This window comes from Myiozetetes cayanensis, unplaced genomic scaffold (genome assembly GCF_022539395.1).
Source record: "Myiozetetes cayanensis isolate MyiCay16 unplaced genomic scaffold, myiCay2020 scf12, whole genome shotgun sequence".
Lineage (NCBI taxonomy): Eukaryota > Metazoa > Chordata > Aves > Passeriformes > Tyrannidae > Myiozetetes > Myiozetetes cayanensis.
Window position 1 is genome coordinate 11,526,504 of NW_026086826.1, and position 14,707 is coordinate 11,541,210.

Here is a 14,707-nt window from a genome sequence, read left to right on the forward strand (position 1 = left end):
AGTGCTGCTGTTCCACAGATTGTGGCTGGGCTACAATGGGTGTCACGGTGACATCCATCAACCAAAGGGATTATACCCGTATTCATCCTTCCTCCTCCTCCTCCTCACGTGAGCAGCACTGCCTGGTTTGGCACAGGAAGGCTCCACTCCTGCCTGGTGATAACTCTGCCTGAGCAGCAAGGGACTGTTGTCACCTGACAGTGTTATCTCTTAATTATATTATCTCTTAATTACAGAAGCTAATTGTTTGTTTCTTTATTAGTAGGAGCCGATATGGGCCCAAGGACTGTGGAGATAACAAGGGTCAGTGAGTTATTTTCTATCAATTCATAAAGCTGACGTCTTTCACTGAAGTTGTTCATTTTTGTACCATTTCTCACAAGTCAAATTGCATTTATTTGTGTCTGCAGGCGGATGTTGGATGTGTGCCTGTGTTTTGGGATCTGCATGTGTGAGGATATATGTGTCTATCGTACCTGTTTTCTCCCTGTTCCACAAATCAAATGACTCAGTTATTGCCATACCCTGAACACTGACCCCTACGAGTTGCCCAAATTGAAAATGTTCTGTTTTGCTTTGTTTCAGGGCCCAAATGATGCACTTGGTATCAGCATAGCAGGAGGGAAGGGAAGTCCACTGGGAGATATTCCCATTTTCATTGCTATGATTCAAGCCAGCGGTGTGGCCGCACGGACCCAAAGACTCAGAGTGAGTAGAGGGGTCCTCAGTATTTCCTGTTTCATCTGTCATGTGTCCCACAGAGCCTCAAGCACATCTGTTTATGCTATCACTTTGATAATGTCTCATAGACTACTCTGTCATATATATATATATATATATATGCTTTTTATATAAAATCAAAAATAACCACAAAACTAAATCTGCCCTTCTCTTGCCATTTTAGTTAAACTGTGTCTTGGGATAATGGCAATTGTTGCCCATATTGGAACAGTGATGTTAAGAGAAAGAACTTAAATGCATTTGCAGTGGTCTTGGAATGTATATGTTCATCCAGACCCAAAAAAGGGCAGCAACAGTCTCTCTGGAAACCCACAAGGATTTTGGGTACTCCAGACTGGGCATCATCAAACAGGGTGGAAATCAGAGCAAAAATTATTCTTTTGATCTTAAGACCCTTAGAAAGAAACACCAAAATAAGGCACTTGTATCAGACCACTGCACATGGGGGTTTCCAGGGATGACTGTGATGAAGACTTTCAGTTTCTGAGTGAGTTTCAAGGAATCAAAAGTATTCAAAATAACTTATTATGCAGATCCATATACTTTGGCCCATGAGATTCATTAGGACATGCTGCTACATTTATGCTGTGTCTCCAGTAGAATTAAACAATAGCACTAAGTGCAAGGGTCAAGATCATTTTTATGTCTAAGAAGAGGAAACCATCCAGGTTAATTAGATTAACATCAGAAGTTCCTACTTTTCTATACAACGTTCAGCAAGTGCTCACACAGTCTGGAAAAATATGAACTTGTCTGCATATTCAGATACAAATGAATCCTTTCTGGATGGGAGGACAGCAGGGAAAATCTCCCTCTCTCTGCTTGCAAATGGAAGGAGTAAAATACAATTAATCTTTGTTTCTCTGCTCGTATTGTTAGTTTTAAAAAATCCATATTGTCCTTACTCTGAAGAATGGGAAATGATCACTAGCAGTGCAGAATCCTCACAAAAGGGATCCTGCAAAAGAGAAGCGTGACTGTGCAGTGCCAAGTTCACGAGGAAATTTAAGCATTCTTAATTTTAATTTTCCCTAATGGTAGTAATTTTCCATTACTGTTGTACTTTTAGGTTGGAGATCGGATTGTCAGTATTAATGGGCAACCTTTGGATGGGCTGTCTCATGCAGATGCTGTTAATCTACTAAAGAATGCTTATGGGAGCATTATCCTGCAGGTATGGTGATAAATTGAACATGCAGCTGCAGCAGGGTAGATAAATGGCATTCAGGAATAAAAAAAACACTGAGCATCACTGGCACAAGGCATCACAGAATTGCAGGGTGATTGCTGATGGGAATTACACAGAATGAAAGCAAGAAATCATTTCCATTCAAAAATTCTTTATTGCCATTCATGCAGGCTGTGAGCGTGATTATATAAAGTGTAACAAAGAGAACAAAATAACTTATTGCTACACATGATAAATCAACAAGCTTCCAAGTTGTGGGGCTTTTTTTAATTTGAAGTTAACTAGGAACAAAAAATTCCGTATGTGTGTGTGTGTGCATGATGTAACAAGACTGGGACCGAACTGCCCACAGTGATGGTTTCCATGTTCTTGAAAGAAATTCAAGGAAAATTATAGCATTGTCATTACAGCAGTACTGCCTAGAACTGAATATTCTACAGGTAATGAATAAAAACACTCGAGAGAAAACAGTGCTGTCACTGCTATGCTTCTTCTGCCACATTGGTTCTAATTGCTGTCTGCCAGGATATTCATCCACAGTTTATTTTTATGTTTACACAAAGAAATGGGAGAAATACTTGCCAGATAGAATTCAAAATTCTCCTCATTTTCGGAATTATTGTAACAATTGGAAAACAAGCTGAAGACACCGCTAAAATCTGCTCTAATTCTCTTTATCGTCACAGCATTTTGGATTGAAACACATCCTGAGGGATTTTTGCGAGCTTCTTGCTTGCATTACAACACAAATAGAAAAAAAAAAGAAAGAAAAAAGGGGGGGAAAGGGAAATTAAATGATAATAAACTCAGTTTTAGAGTTGCTTATTCTTTGTTTTGTCTGTCCATGAACTGCTGACCCGGTAAGTGATGAGCCAGTTCCAGAGCAGATGGTGTATTTGTGTAGTTCTATTGAAGTCAAAGGAAAAACATAGATATGCCCCAGCTGAGGATTCTCTGTTAAATTATAGTTATCATATTGTTACTAACGTTGAGTAATTTCACTTTTCATGTCAACAGTATTCCCTGAATAGAAAATGAAAGCTTGCTGCAGAACCCAAAATTGCTCATCTTGAAAGCTGTAATACAGCATATTGCACCTCATCAAGGATTTAAAAATATTCCTGATGGAGCACACTGTCACTTGGTCTCACATAAACAAAGAGGTTCTTCTAGAAATGTCTGGGTTTTTTCCGCATTTTTGCTCTCTGGCTTAAAATGAGCCCAGTAGTCCTAACAGATGATACAGGTTTATTCTGATAAAGTGGAGTCTATTTTCCTTCATTAAAAATCCCTTTTATGAAGGTGGGATGTTGTATTTTAATGCTGGGAGTGGTGTTGAGGCCCTGCCATAGTGTGGTGATGCGCTTGCCTCACACACTAACCACAGGTACTTCTCAATCACCAAATTGCTCTTTTTTATTAAAACAATCTAAATGGAATAATCCTATCGTTATGATAATCATGACTGATGTGTCATTAAGTAATTCTTTTATTATCAGGTTAGACCACTTCATGGCAAACTGCTTTGAAAGGTCAGATAATTGCATTCAGTGGTGTGGAAAGGCTTATTATGGGAACGTCCTGGGAAGGATGGTAAAGGAGTTTGCAAATGCTGTTTGCAAATGGGAGATTAAGGTCTCAGGAGTACAATCATCCCTTTCGGCTGTTTTGATGCTTTGGTTTAATTTAATTTCTTTTCTGCAGGTGTAGTAATGAGATAAGGGGAAGCTTTTTTACAAGGTTGTTGAACTCTGATACGTTCTTACTGCCAGCTGAAGATTTTTGAATATAGATTTATTTTGCCCTCGTTTTATTGAACAACAAAACATGACAAATCCTGGCTGGCATTCCTTACCCTAATGGCACAGGAAGGAAACCTTAATGGTGTCTTTGGTGGCTGAGCTAGGTGCAGCTCTTGTCTGCTGGACTGCTTTATTTAGGGTATCCTGGAACCTGAGTCCCAGATGCAAAATTCGCATGAGAACCTCTTGGCTCTATCAGCCTCTTGGCTCCAAATCATTTCAAAGAGGGAAATATTGTTATGGAAGAATTACAAGCATTCGTTTAAAATGGGAGATTTATAGAATAGGTTTTTTACTTTGAAAAAGTACATTTTCCTTAAGCCATGTTCACAGCAACTAGTGGAAAAAGTACCTTTTCATTTTGGTAAAATAAGGCCATAGCTAGCTGAAGGAAATACTGGAAATATACTTCCTGGCTGTTTTTCACTGTCTCTGAGCTGAAACAGTAAATGTGAAGCAGAGAAGAATATCTCTTCAGAGGGAGATGGAGTTAGGAGATAACCACAGCATGCAGTTATTGGGAAATTGGTGTCCTTTCAACTGTAAATACTTCAAATCCAAACCACTTCGTGGTGGTCTCTTTGAAATTTTTCCAGAAAAAAAGCAAAGAATAAAAAATTAGCATCAATGCAAGGTAAGTGCCAGTGCCTCACCACCCTCACAGGGAAGAATTTTCTTCCCAATATCCAATCTAATCCTGTCCTGTGGGAAGCCACGCCACCATGTCCTGTTACTCCCTTTCCATGTCCAAAGTCCCTCTCCAGCTCTGTTGGAGCCCCTTTTGTGAAAGGCTGTGGTGGTCTCTGTGGGAGACCTTTACTTTCAAGCACAATCCTGGACCCTTTGTGTTGACTCTGTTTCCTTGACAAAGTAACCTTTTTCTCTGGATTATCCAGAAGGGCTGTTCCCTCTGCTCAGCACCCGAGTGATGGTTGTGTGAAGGCAAGGGGAAGCTTCACAGCAAAGTTTACATTAACCTCAGAAAGGCAGTTGCTATAATTTGAAAGTATCGAATTAGTAGATTTAAGAGAGTAACACTTGTATTTAAAATTTGCTTGGAAAAAAGTCAACAGTTGATTTTCGGAATGTATCAGCTACTTTCTGCATAATTAGCCAAGATGGTTTTGTTGTTAAGTGAATACACATTTTATTTCCTTGATCCTCCTGCTCAGGTTGTGGCTGACACCAACATCAGTGCCATTGCCACCCAACTGGAGAGCATGTCTGCGGGGTGCACCCTGAACTCATCCTCAGAGCATCCTTCTGAAGACCCCGAGTAAGTCTGTACTCCCCTGCAGAACTGAAGTGGATTTCATGCAAGGGAACAGCCTGGAATGGTGCAGGAGGTCTCTCCCATTGCTTCTCTCTTTAATTTTCCATCACCTTTAAAATGAAAACTGTGACCTTCTCCAAGCTGATTATGGGCTTATGTCTGTCTTCACCTGCTGACAGAATCTGAGTAAATAAGCACAAAGTGTGTTTCCAAACACTACTTCTGGGTATTTCTCAAGAAAAATATCTCCTTTCTTTTCCAACATTATGCTGACATAGTAGTTCTGCCCTTGTCTGTTGGCTTCCTTGCCTGGAAGGAGTTATGATCATAGCAATTTGAAATAATTTGTTATTGGCACACTGAGGAAAGATGTGTTTAAAAGACCTTTCAAAACGTGTCCCAGAAATTTCTTTGTCTTTTGAATCTTTTAAGCTTTACAACTCAAAAAAATCTGATTAAAACAATTTCTACTTGTAGCACTTGTGTGCGGTGATGGAAGTTAGAGATCCAGTCCTCCCATGCATCATTCTCCATCGTGTGCTTTTTAGGGCAGCCTGTAGCATCCCAGTTATCATTTTGAAATTCGTTTGATCTTCATTTCAGTTCATCAGCTTCCTTATGTTCTGCATTTTCATTGTTTGATTCATTCTGTTTATTTTAAGAAGCTGAGATGCGAGTTGCTGCCCTACCTCAGGGGGTTTGAGTGTAAAAGTTAAGCTATTTACGCTTCATTCTCTAGTCTTACAGTGTGAGATACTGTTTTTATTGCTGCTCTCAAAGGAGAATTGCTTCTTCACAAAAGGATTTGCATTCTTTTTTTCATAACAAAACAGTAAGGAAATTTGGATGTGAAAATATGAAGCAGAATTAGATAGTTGTATGTATTTAGTCCTAAAAAATACCTAGATAATAGTCAGATTGGGCTGTACCTTAGATGAGTGGAAGATGCCAAACAGCTTTCACAGAATTAGAATCACTTAGGTTGGAAAAGCCCTTTGAGATCACTGAGTCCAACCTTTAACCCAGCACTGCCAATCCCAACACTAACCCATGTCCCCAAGTGCCACATCCACATGGCTTTTAAATCCTTCCAGGAATGGGGACTTCGCCACTGCCCTGGGCAACCTGTTTCAATGCCTGACCACTTTTAGTCCACAATAATTCTTTCTACAGATGCAGAACTTACTAATTTCAAATTTGAGATGGATCTATTCATACGAATGGTCTGAATTCCACAAAAAAACCTTCCTTTGCTTAATGTAGGCCATGAAAGTCCCTGAAAAGTTCACAAGGACAGGGGATGTAGGTCAGATACAGGCTGTTAGGAAACAGCCCAAAGAGCCTGGGTAGAGATGACACTGTAAACAGTGATCTTGGCTTCATCCTGTTAGACTCTTTCCTCTTGCAGTTGCCACTTAGGCAGAGTAAAAGATGACAGAAAAGAAAGCAATCTCTCCTTTATTATATACAGCGACTATAGATCAGGGGAGTCTCACTTCTGCCTCGGAGATAAGTGGTCTTGGTGAGCTCTTATTAAAAATAAGCATTTTGGAAGTGAGGAGCAGTGTTTCAACTCTGAGCTGTGCAGAAGTGTTTCAGTGCAGGGGTCATGGTTTATGACTGTGTGAAAAAAATCATGATAGATGAATGTCTCTGTAAGTGTTCCTTCTGCTTAAAGTCCCCAGAGACAGACATTGCTATTCTAAGTGATATTTATTGTGTTTTCAGAGCACCTCAGCCTAAGATTATAACTTTGGAGAAAGGCTCTGATGGACTGGGATTTAGTATTGTAGGGGGGTATGGAAGTCCCCATGGAGACCTGCCCATTTATGTCAAGACTATATTTGCCAAGGTATCTTTTATTTTTGTTTTCTCTGTATCGTCTTTAAAAATTAACCTAAGATTTGGCTTGGGTAATGTATTATGTAGTAGAAAGCAAAATGTACTGTCTAAGTACATTGATGTGAGTTAGTGGACCCAGAACTCACAACTGGCTCCTCAGTTTATATTTCATATTCCTTATGGCTGAAACAACGTACTTTATCTCAGCAAAATTGCTCTGTGTACTTGGGAAACTTGTTTTTGTACATTAAAATATTTATAAGACAGTTTTCTATCTGTAAATCTCAAGAAGCCTTCGAAGAGGTATGGAGGCATCATTTTTGCCGTTGTGCAGGAGGGAGGCAGTTGCAGAGATGCTGTATCTTGGCAGATGAGTTTCAGCTGAAAAACCAGGAGTAAACCCATCTCTGACCCCAACCCTGAGTGTCTGGGGAGGATTGGGGGTACCTGCCAAGTACTGCCTAGGCTGTGGCCCCCAGGGCTGAGGAAGAAGCAGAGTACAGCCCAACCCCAGAGTGGAGGAGGGAGAAGTGCCCCTTTTGCCTTTGCTAGAGATGAGCTCAGTGTGGACCAGTAAGATACATCAGGTATGGCCACGTGAAGAGAGTTGTGGAAATGGGGGGGAGGAAGGGAAGACAGTGGGAATTAGGGATCCTTTGCCCACAGTTGCTTGTCCAGTGCCTACTTGCTGTCATTTGTGTCAGCGCTTGTGGCAGGGCAGATGATACAATTGAGAAAACTTTGTCTGAAAGGGGAGTAGAAGTCTTCTGCTTCTGCTCTACTGGGGCTCAAACCACAAATATCTTGTCTTTTTACAATATTCAGTTATTAAGATATTGTGTCTTTTAACTGATGCAAGTTTCTAGATCTGAGCATGGCTGAGAAATCCTAAATGGAAGCTAAATGTACTTCAGTGGGGCCTTGGAGCAGAAGCAGACACTGTGAGCCAACCTCTGGGCAGGCAGGGCTTGGGATTTAGATTAAAGAGCTCAGGCCTCTGAAGGAGGCTTTGTGGGAGCTTCTCAGGACCATCATAGAATTGTTTATGTTGGAAAAGCTCTCTAAGACCATCGAGACCAACCATTCCCCCAGCACAGCCAAGGCCACCACTAACCCATGTCCCCAAGTGCCACATCCACATGGCTTTTAAATCCCTCCAGGGATGGGGACTCCAACACTGCCTTGGGCAGCCTGTTCTAGTGCTTGACACCCTTTTGGTTAAAAAAATTATGCTGGTATCCAATCCAAACCTCTAAATGGCACAACTTGAAGCCATTGCTTCATTGGAGCCCAGTTCTGTCTGGGTTGAGGGTAGTACCCAAGTTGTTCTTCTGCACGAGCTTTGTGTCCCTCCTCCTCCCCACTTTTTAACTGTTCCTCAGCCCTGGGTGTGGAGTACATGTAAATGCTGCTTTAAGAAGCCTCTCCATAACCATAAAATCCAGAGCCGGTCTTGGCGCTGCCTTTTTCCAGGGATGAGCCAATTCTCTTCTGCCCCAGGGTTGGGTCTCAGGGTGAGCTGTGAGTCGAAGCCCTCATAGGGAACCCTCAGCACTGTCATTTCACCCAGCTATGGTGGGATTCCCAGTGCTCCATCCCTCCTCATTCCAGCCAGCATTCCAAGGGGCGGGAGGGCTCCGTGTGCTGCCGCTGACGCCTGGATTTGCCGTTGCAGGGAGCAGCTGCAGATGATGGCAGATTGAAACGCGGAGACCAGATCGTGGCAGTGAACGGGGAGGCTCTGGAAGGCGTCACCCATGAACAGGCCGTGGCCATTCTGAAGCGCCAGAAAGGAACTGTGACATTAACGGTGTTGTCATGAGTGTCACTGCGCTCACGGAGATAAATACAGTTATTTTAGAACATCAGTAGAGCTATAATAACCCTGCTCAGCCCTGATGTAAAGCAAACCCTGGCAAAAATGAGTCAGTGTTCCCCCCGTTGCCAGGCAGGGTAGTGTGAATCTCCAGCTTCATTTAGCCTTCCACATTTATCAGCCTTTCTCCCCGCCCTCCCCGACTTCTGATGGCTTTTGAAGTTTCTCTGGACAAGTTTAATTAAGAAACTTCAAAGAACAGTATCCGTTTTACTTTATTTAATGCATCAGTTTATCCCCACTAGTCTGAACCCAGGTTGCAACTGCTGAACCTGGAATCAATTCACACACAAAAGAGAATTTAGATCATCAACTGATCTCATCTGATGAGCAGAAATAAATGCCGAGTGACTTGTCATCTCACTCATGATTTACTTATGCTAATTGTTCTTTCAAGTATGCCAGAAAACATTAGCAATGTAATTAAATTACCACTGTTCCAAATGATGAAATATCAAATTCTCCTCTGGGAAATTATTTGTGCTCGGCACAGTAAGTCTGATAGTCAAATGTGAACTTCTCATGTTTATCTCTTTGGGTAGGTCTGTGGAAGTTAGTCAGAGGTAATTACTGTGATGTGTCAATTTACAGCCTTTAGCATGAAAAATAAACGAGGGGAGAGGGAAATTTATTTTTTTAGGCTTTTAAAATGTTTGAGCCTTTTCAGATATTTAGGCAGCATGAACAACAACAGCGTAGCTCATTCTATTCTAATTATATTTTTTAAGAAGAAATGTGCTGATATATGCCAGGCATGTCGCATACAAAGGCAGTTGTTGTCGTGCCAAGTCGCAGCATAATTGTTCATCCTGAAACTTTAATGAAGACAAAAACTTTGCTTTGGGAATGTGATCGTGTAATTCCAGGAATGGGGTGAGGTGAGCGGTGCCTCCGCACATTGTCTTTAAGGCTCTGTGAAGTTCATCCAAACCAGCAAACTGATTTACAGTTCCAGGGGTCTCCCCAGGATCAGATAGAGCAGGAAGAGGTTTTCACAGATCACAGAGGATGCTTCGCTCTTGGGGTGCTGGAGTTCAGTTTTGGATAATCCCAAGCACCACCGGGCAGAGATGAGATGATCTCCCAAAGCTGGCTGCGGCACTTTAGGATGATGTTCCTCAGCCCCGTCCAGCAAGCTGGACAGCAGAGTCAAAGCCCCCAGCTATATTTTGGGTTTAAGCTAAGCCAGGCTGAGTGTGCTGAAGCCCACAAGGAGCCTTCCCAAGGCTGGTCCCGCTCTGGACCAGTCTCACCATGGAGGTGGGATGCAGGAACGCTCATCCAGAAATTAGCAACTTCATTCTGTGTCACAGCTATTCCTGCAGTGATTATATGACCGTGGCCTTAGTGATTTAGCAAATGAATTTGGCAGGCACATTCATGGCAGTGCAAGGCATTGTGGGTTAATCTCTCCATCCAGAGGAGCATGAGGGTTTTAAAGGAAGCAGCCCAGTCTGATTTGGACTATTTGGTATAATTTATAATGATGATGTAGCTGAGAGAAATGAAAGGGGAGGCGGGGTAGGAATTGGCTGCTTATTTTGTGTGAAAAATTCCAGGAATTAAATGGATAAAAGAATCAAAATCTGCACTATAATAACTGAGTGATGCAGGGGTGTGTTAAAGGTACAGTTGCTCTGTGTGTTTTAGTGGGTTTTTCCCAACTTTACATACGAGGACAGATCCTGAAGCAAGGTGAACTACACTGAGACAGGGATGCTGCAGTTAGCTCTCATGGAAAAGGATTTTCCTTATTTCATTGGAAAGTTTTCCATAACTTTAGGTAATCACAAAGTGCATTTAGCCTGCTGGAACCATTGGTGGGTATTCCCTTAATAGTGCCTGGAAGAGACTTCTTGTTTTCTATGGATTCCCACTATTTGATTTACCAAGTAAAGTGTTAGTGGAATCTTGATTGTAGACGCACAGAAATACCTTCAGATGTAGCGAATTGGGGGAATTTTTAACAAACTGCCTTTGGTTGCAGAAGTATCCAGGGTATGCGGGAGTTAAAGGTGAGGTGTGAAGAGAGATCCTCAGAAAGCATATGGAATTTATCAACCAAAGGGAATGATTCCTCTGTCCTGTGTTTTTATAGCTGTTGTATTCCAAATTTAGGATGTTGCCACATTTAATCAATGAAGTTTTAGATGGCTATTTATTAGCCCGTGATGCACATACAGTTCATATACATAAGTAATAGAATTTATGGGCTGAGATATTTTGCACTTCTCGTTGCTCAGAAGGAGAGAGAACATTTTCTGCTTCTTGTAATTTGCACTTTGTGTGTTGAATATATTACTGCCAAAAATTATCTTGCAACTAATTGATAAACCAGTGACCATGCAGAGAAGCGTGTGCTCCATGTACAGGACCAAGTCAGATAATTAAATTTGCATTACGCTTGTCTGGGGTGAGGTGTTCTGGTTTGTTTAAAACTTTATTTCTGTGCAAGGGAAAACAGCAATTAAACCTCCTGATTGTATGTTTACGTATTATCAGTAAAATGAGACATTTTATGACTTTAAAGATTCTAAATAAAGCTCGGTTACATAAGTAGTTGCGCACTTACATTATTTATTTTTTTAATTTAAGTCATTGTTAAGAGCTATTGCACGAGATGTCTTTGTTTGCTGTTCCAAGTAGGGCTGTGATTGCTTTTCTCAGGGAGCAGGAGCAGCGGTCACTGTCAGAGCAATGGGAGACAGCAGTGCCAGGTAGAAGGATTGTTCCCAGCTGAGATGATCACATGGAGCCGTCCCTGCACACCTGTCCTCCATCAGGAATCTACAGCCACCCCTCTAGGTTAGTTTTTAATCATGGGGACACCAAGAACAGCTCAGGTAGGAGACTGAGGGTACGGTGGAGGCAGCAAAACTGGGGGATGAAGATGAAGGTGCTGAGTGATCATAATTGTGCCAGGAGGAATCAAAATCAACCCAAAAGATGCTCACAGGCATCTTGCAGCCCCTCAGAGGTGCCATTCAAACACCATTTTAATTGATACATAGAATCACAGAATCATTTAGGTAGGAAAACCCTAAGTTCAACTGTTCCCCCAGTATTGCCAAGTCCACCCCTAACCCGTGTCCCCAGGTGTCACATCTACATGGCTTTTAAATCCCTCCAGGGATGGGGACTCCCCCACTGACCTGGGCAGCCTTGACAACCCCTTCTGTGAAGAAAACTTCCCTGATACCCACTCTGGACCTCCTCTGGCACAACTTGAGGCTCTTGCCTCTCATTCTGAGGGTTCTTCTGCCTTGGTTTGCAGACTCAGCTGTCAGAGCCTTTACTTTCAGGAGGCCCAGGTGCTGTTCACAGTCCTGCATCAGCTTCCTGACCTGGAAAAGCTGCAGTTCACAATGACACCATCAAGGACATCATTGACATCACCCGGAGCCATCTTAGGGCTGCTTGCACTTCTAGGTCAACTTATGGGTCAAGTTATGCTGATGTTTACACTTCTTCCAGAGGCTGGGATTGAGCTGCTGTAAGTTTTTGTGTCCTCCCACCATGTGAGCTTACCAGGGGCCATCATCTGTCCAGGTATGACCCCTTCAGCCAAGTGCTGAGCTTCAGAAGCACCTGTTGGGTGCAGCCCAAGTCGGTGCTTGGGGCAGTGACATGGACCGTCATGGTGGTGGTTGGGCTGGTGGGGACAGCAGGTCATCTTGGAGAGACTCCCTCACATTATGCTGCTCCGTAAGGAATCTCTGTAATGCCTCTAAATTCCTTGTAATTAATCACATGGTGATTACCACCCTGGAAGTGTGACATACATAGAGCCTTTTGAGGTAATGTGATTATGCTAAGATAGAGCAGTTAATGTCCCTTTGCCTGAAAGAACTGCAATGAATTAATTTAATGTCACACATGTATAAAACATCAGTTTTTACAGGTGTGATGAGCACTGATACATAATTCCACTATCATCTTTCTCCACAGCTTCACACGTCCATAATTCAGCTGTATTTACGTCCTAGTTAAACACTGTCACAGTCCTTGTTGTCCATCTTAAGAGCAATGGACATTTTGTTCCCTAACATGCACATTCCTGTGATAGCTGGACCTTTTAGGATGGCAACAAATCAGAGAGATCCATGTTCTGCAGCATCCCAAATGGAAAAGGAACAAGGATCACCTTGACTTTGATTTTAGACATTTCCAAGCAGGATCTGAGGGCTCTGCTGCTTTCCCAAGTCTGGTGGGGTTGAAGCAGAGTTTTTTCCCAATTCCTGCACAAAAAAGAAAAATATGCAGTGGCAGCATAAACTCTGTATTCCGTCTTCATTTAGACTCACAGAATCCCAGAATGGTTTGAGTTGGAAGATACCTTAGAGCTCATCTCATTCCAAACCCCTGCCATGGGCAGGGACACCTTCCACTAGACCAGATTGCTCCAAGCCCCATCCAATCTAAGGGATTTCTTCATAATTGAAAATGCTCATAACGAATGTTATGTTTTCTGGGACAGATGTTACCATGTAAGGGTTTAGTCCCTTTTTGAGAAGGATGAGAGAAATAAGGTAAAGCAAGCAAAGACCCTTGCCTCTGGATCTGCAAGGTAAGAGCTAGACCAGGGCTGGGACCTGGCACATCCTCATGGAATCACTCCATACACAAGCCAGGGAAAGCTGCCCAGGCCCCAGCGTGGCAGCTGCAGCGGCTCTGAGTGTTGTACTCCTGATGCTTTTTCTGCTGAAATGGCACTAGATGGAGCAATTGACAAAATATTGTAATTCTGCAGCCTTCAGCACGGGGCTGGTGGCCTGGCTAGAAGGGCTGCCCAAGGGATGCGCCAAGGGCTCTCCATCGTCTCGGCCCGCACCGGGAGACACAAATTCCCAAACTCTGAGCTGGCTTTTTCCCTGTGGATAGGTGGGTGCTGCAAAAAGGAGACACCTGGGTGCTACAAGGAGAGGTTTCTAAGAAAGGAATTCCTGTCCCATCTCCCTCCTGCTGATAACTGCCTTCCATCCTGGCAAAATAGGGCCACCTGGCCCTTCCACACCAAGCCCTGGGGACAGATCAGGGTGTTGAGGGCCACCTTGGCCCCCCATACCCCAAAGCAAAGGAGCAGTCGCTGTGCCCAATGCTCTGCCCCTGTGGGGACAGCATTCCCCTCCAGCAAATAAATCAGCCTTTGCTGCTGAGACATTTATCTCTTCTAAGGATATTAAATTCTGCTGAGAGCCAGTGTCTGAACTGACAGTGTCCAAGCTGCTGATGGGGCAGCTTCTGGCTGATAATCATCTCAAGAGGAGATGTTTCACTTTGGATGGGGCTTGAACCAACCTGGTCTAGGGGATGGTGTCCCTGCCCATAGCAGGGAGTTGGAACAAGATGTGCTTTAAGGTCTGTTTCAATCCAAACTATTCCAGGATTCCATGATTCCCTGCCACCTACCTGTACAACACTGGGGAGGAAAGAGAAAGCAGAATATATTGTGTTTCATACCCTAAGGATGCTGCTGGTCATCAATTTTGCCTCTCCCACAGCACAGTCCCAGCATGGTCCCAACACCCAGTCATTACCCCACGGGGAAGGTAATGGGCATAAGCTGCCCACAGATGCCAAAGGAGTGAAGCCAAGGCACATCCCTCGCCTTGGAATGGCCCCATGAATTGAATTAAGCGTGGAGGTCACGTTCATCACCCACATGGGGCTCTGCCCACATGAGGCTCTGAGGTGCTCTGTTCCCTCCTTGTGCTGTGAATGTGGCCCCGTTCCAATACAGTGGAGATTTCTTGCCCTGCTCTCCCCATGCCTGAGTCCTCACAGGGTTCCTGGCCCCACTTCTGCCCTGCCAGAGGGATCAGGGTCATCCTGTGTGCCATGGGCTGAGGACAGGTGATATCTACAGCACCAAAAACAAGTTAACTTTTAACAAAACCCAACTGCGGCATTTAAAGTAGCCTGGACAACATTAGCAAATTACAGCAATTATTTCACCCCCTTTTCTGCACTGTCTGGTCTCAAGC

At 43.2% G+C, this 14,707-nt stretch overlaps 1 protein-coding gene across 4 annotated transcripts in view; it reads left to right on the top strand.

Annotated features, from left to right (window-relative positions):
• Positions 1 to 11,282, top strand: part of PATJ (PATJ crumbs cell polarity complex component) — a 148,993-nt gene extending 137,711 nt beyond the window's left edge. Inside the window, exons 40-45 of one of the 4 annotated variants that reach the window (XM_050306306.1) lie at positions 263 to 303; positions 586 to 708; positions 1,811 to 1,915; positions 4,905 to 5,008; positions 6,734 to 6,857; positions 8,523 to 11,282. In XM_050306306.1, coding sequence (XP_050162263.1) covers positions 263 to 303; positions 586 to 708; positions 1,811 to 1,915; positions 4,905 to 5,008; positions 6,734 to 6,857; positions 8,523 to 8,669 — 644 coding nt within the window. In that variant the 3' untranslated portion in view covers positions 8,670 to 11,282. The remainder of the gene's footprint in view (positions 1 to 262; positions 304 to 585; positions 709 to 1,810; positions 1,916 to 4,904; positions 5,009 to 6,733; positions 6,858 to 8,522) is intronic. The other 3 variants (XM_050306307.1, XM_050306309.1, XM_050306308.1) reach the window with 3 other exon arrangements.
• Positions 11,283 to 14,707: the final 3,425 nt, after the last annotated feature.